At 27.1% G+C, this 4,698-nt stretch overlaps 1 protein-coding gene across 1 annotated transcript; it reads right to left on the reverse strand.

Moving 5' to 3' along the window:
• Positions 1-533: 533 nt before the first annotated feature.
• On the reverse strand, positions 534-4,414 carry LOC112528097. Its single transcript, XM_025139020.1, has 4 exons — positions 4,188-4,414; positions 3,912-4,017; positions 1,937-2,014; positions 534-933 (listed from the first exon to the last, which is right to left on the reverse strand). The coding sequence occupies exons 1-4, from the start codon at positions 4,260-4,262 to the stop codon at positions 881-883; spliced, it is 312 nt and encodes a 103-aa protein (XP_024994788.1). The 5' UTR covers positions 4,263-4,414; the 3' UTR covers positions 534-880.
• Between the last annotated feature and the right edge of the window lie 284 nt (positions 4,415-4,698).

The following is a 4,698-nucleotide window of genomic DNA, read 5'->3' on the forward strand; positions in this document are numbered from 1 at the left end:
TGGTAAGAGTGATCGTCCTCACTTACCGGATAAGACTCTCGATTCTTAGCTCGCTCTTACCGGGTAAGATTCTTGGTCCTTACCATATTCTTCCGGTAAGGTAATGTGACTTGGTAAGCATTTACCCAAGTAAGCGTTTGGTAAACAACCCCTTATACTATGTTTATAGCATGCTTTTGAGCTTCGTAACAAGTTTTTTTAGCACATTCTTTAAATAAAATGTTGTATTAACTTTTCATATAACACTATTTGAAAAAGTATCCTGTAAACATAAGTATCCTATGAAACTTATCATACCACTTTTAAATAGGACGTTCTATTATTTGGTCGTATAAATTTAAGTCATATAAAACATTCTATTATGACATTTAAACACTTTAGACGTCCTATAAATCCGATTTTGGTTTAACGCCCAAAATGAATGTTACAAATATATTGTAATATTGTGTGCTAATTAATAAACAAATAGGTAAATTTATTAGTTATTAGATATGAATCAAGATTATAACCCAAAATAAATAATCAATAACTAATCCAAACATAAAAAAACATTGAAGTAAATTCTAGCAAACAGGTAGATAAGATTGATTTTCGCCTTCTCGTAAGTTGACCGTCTTTTTTCATCTGATCATTCATTAAATGACCATAATAAAAAAACGAGAAAATGACTGTGTTTTTCATATCTATATAAAAATGACCACCTAAATCACCAAATGAATTCGTTATTGACAAAATGACACGTTTCACTCTGTTATTGGTTGACGATTTCAAGAAATTAAACCATGAGAACCTCACAATTTAACGATTTGGTTGGTCATACTTGGTTAAGTTATGATAATTTAAGAGAACACCCTTATGTGTATACATATAACCCATCTAATCAACGTCGTAAATGGTTCCTTCTCCCAAACCTTGGTGCTTTATGCACGTATCCTGAAAAATAGTAAACTAAAAGGGTTACAAAAAGAATTTAAAAACCATTTTTTATGCATGAAGTAATGTTTATTGATGCATATTATTTAAAATTCAAGATTACAAGTAATTTTATGTAAGTACAAATTATTAAAGCTCTATTTAAATTCGTGTATCTAATTGCAGATAAGCATAATCAAATACAAGATAAATATTTATTTTAAATATAAAAAAACTAAAATATAATTGAGATAATCATTATTGAATTCTAACAGAATGTTTAGTTATTATTTTTATAAAAAGTTATATTATTAAACCAAAAATAAATTACTTTGTTATTAAATTAAAATTATATTATAATAAAAAATTGAATTAAAGAAGTTACACAAAAAAAAAACGAGAACTATTATATAGTTAATTTGATACTAATATCGATTTATTTTTTTTAGATTTTATTGTAAACTTCAAATTTATATTTCATTAAATGATAAAAAATTACCGTTTTCTCAAAACCATATAAAATCGCATCATATAGATAGAGACAAAATAAAAACTAAACATTAAAATTGAGATTTATCTCACTGCATAACTCGAGTATCCTTCTAGTATATATTAAGGCAACAAAAACTCTTAAAAATCATTTTTATGCATAAAGTACTGTTTATTGATACATATTACTTAAAATTCAAGATTACAAGTAGATTGTACATAACTAAAACCTATTAAAGCTTTATGATTGAATGCGTGTAATTAACTGCAGATAAACATAATTAAATACATAATAAACATCCCATTTTAATTATAAAAAATCTAAAATATAATTATGATAATCATTGAGTTCTAGCTGAATCTTAGTTATTATCTTTATAAAAATTATATTATTATACCAAAAATAAATTGCTTCGTTCTTAAACTTAAATAATTATATCATTAAATCAAAAATTATATTATGTTATTTTTTCAAATTTATATTTTATTCAAAAATAAAAACATTATCGCTTTATATACTCCCCGGAAAACTTACTCATGAAAGGTCTTCGAGAAGGGGCATGGAAATATGCTTGAAAGAATTCTGTATTTTCTTTCTGTAGTCCCCTCCACACTGTGCATCAATTCCAAAATGCGTTGATTAATAATACATTTGAAACAGACATACTCAGGAACAGATATATATATATATATATATATATATATCCATATAACAGAGATGGATCTAGAATTTTTTTTTTAAATGATGTCACAATAATTTGATTATAAGAAACAAATATAAGGATATTTTTCACAAGATTATCATTAATTTGTTGATTAGTTTATTGTTTTTCATTTGTGAGTTTTGTGTTAAGTCTTTTATTGCAAATTTCTTTCTAAAGCAAAATAATTTTGAAATTAAAAGGTAAAAACTAAGAAAATGACAAAAACATGATTCAAACTTGGGTCTGAGGGTGAAAAAAAAGTTTTACAGATCAACTCTACCAAAGAAAACTTGTATTCTCATTGTAGTTTGAAAATATATATAGTAACACACAACCAATTGATACACTGACACTTTTCACTCTATAATTGTTTACACTATGATAGAGGAACAAAACAGTAACACGTGCCATCATTTGGGTCCGTCTGTCCCGGTCATATACCAATTTCTAGTCTTAGATATAAGATCATGCAAAAAACAATATATATCTTAGGATAATAATTCTCATATTTATCATAATATAAGAGATTTTTATTTGATTATCTATATATATTAACCAGAAGTACAATAAATTCTGATTAAAAGGAATAAAAGAAGTTTAAAATTTTTAATGAATATAGGGACGTAGGTAGGTACAACCATCTTAAATGAATTTATAAACTAGTATATATATATATATATATATATATATATATATATATATATATAATATAAGGTTTTACTTTGCAAAGAACGTTATTTATATTAATCGTATAAACCTCATGCAACCAGTCATAATTTTTATTTTGTTTATTTTTTTTGTAATTATAAGAGGTTAATTAATCATTTTTATTGTGGAAGATATTAATCATGTATATTATCATTTTTATTATATTAATTTTAAAGAAATATATGAAACAATTTTATTAAAATTTCATAAGTATTATATGAAACAAATTTCATGAAAAAATTCATAAGATCAAACAATGAAATCGACGGATAAGGATAGTTTGCACGGTTTGTACAAATATGGATGATTTGCATTTGATCGTTCATCTATATAGATACATGCATACATGCATGCATGCATACGTACATACATACATACATACATACATACATACATACACAGGGTTGGGTCCCGGTAAAAAGACATGTTAATTATGGTGAAAAAGATAAGAAAAAATCTTCACCTTTAGATCAATCCTAATAAAAAATCAACACTAAAGCGATGCATCAGATCAATTCCCTTTTAAAACTCATTCATGAGTGTACATAAGATTAAAAGTGATCAATGGGGAAGATCTCTTCTTAAGATTCTCATCTTAGCTTTTTTTCTCACATGATTCTTTCGCATATATATATCCAACCATCTACATCAAATACATATATGGCAACGGAGAACCAATCAATGAACAAAACCATGACCTCGTTAATATGATTATTACTTATTAACTAGTCAAAAATAAGCTACATATTCTGCCATACACCTGACACGATTATATTCATGAAAACGGTCTCTTTACTTTTTAGACAAATGAAAGATTACGTATATATTACTCTACACACACTTCAAGTGGAACTCATTGTTATTTGTTTAGTTACTCTAAGAACATCCGATACCCTAAATATATACACACAGACACAAACACGAAGCATGCATTTATCGTTTCTTTTCACCTGTGTACGTGCATATATATATAACCCCATATCCATATATACAAACACATAATTACTGTAAGTGTAGAAATTTTTGTTAAACCCTTTGGTTGGGAATGTGTATATATATACATGGAGAGAGAGTGGTATGTAAGGAAAGAAATTAAACCTGTAAGCGTGATGATGGGGTGAATGCAGACATGTTTGGCGAGGACTCTTATGCATTCATCTCGGTCCATTTGCAGCAGCAGACACCTCTCTATAAGATGTTGAACCTACGCATATATATATAATTCTTATATTATATCCAATTCACCTCCATCAACTAGCTACTATATACTTTACTATACGTATATATACATATGCATATATATATATATATATAACATATTAAAGTGTAGCCTAGATAGAGGGAAAGAGAGGATGTATATATATATATATGTACCAGTCTGATGTAAGTAGTGGGGTGGCAATGGAAGCATGGCAAAGAGGGTTGGCACCTATGATGAGGGTTGTGCATGATATGTTATGAAAGGATCTTGGTTTTAATTTGATTCAAGAAATGGACCAAGAAACAAAAAGAATGAAACAGGATGTTCTTTAAGACATAAGATTGGACGCGAGAGAAATATAATTTAATATATCTCTCTCTCTCTCTTTCTATATATATATATATATATATATATGTATGTATGTATATATAGGTGTATAAATGTGTGTTATCTAATAGTAGGTAAGAGAGATCCAAGTGAAGGGACCAAAAAGCAGGAGGAATCCAAAGAAGAGATAAGAGATATCCTATTTTAACTTCCCAACTCAATTGTCTTTATGTTTCTTTAATCATTGGCCATATATCTCTTCCATATTTCTTTTTCTCTCTCTCTACAACATACCAATTAATGTCACAACAAATTTGGGTCATCTATTTAATTATATATATATATATATATATGTGT

Source organism: Cynara cardunculus (assembly GCF_001531365.2).
Source record: "Cynara cardunculus var. scolymus isolate 2C chromosome LG 15, CcrdV1, whole genome shotgun sequence".
In the NCBI taxonomy this organism is placed as follows: domain Eukaryota; kingdom Viridiplantae; phylum Streptophyta; class Magnoliopsida; order Asterales; family Asteraceae; genus Cynara; species Cynara cardunculus.

Coding starts and splice junctions, on each gene's coding strand:
- LOC112528097 (XM_025139020.1), bottom strand. CDS start 4,262: ATGCACAACCCTCATCATAGGTGCCAACCCTCTTTGCCATGCTTCCAT. Junction 4,018..4,187: donor CCACTACTTACATCAGACTG/GTACATATATAT, acceptor ATATATGCGTAG/GTTCAACATCTTATAGAGAG. Junction 934..1,936: donor TTCTCGAAGACCTTTCATGA/GTAAGTTTTCCG, acceptor ACTATTTTTCAG/GATACGTGCATAAAGCACCA.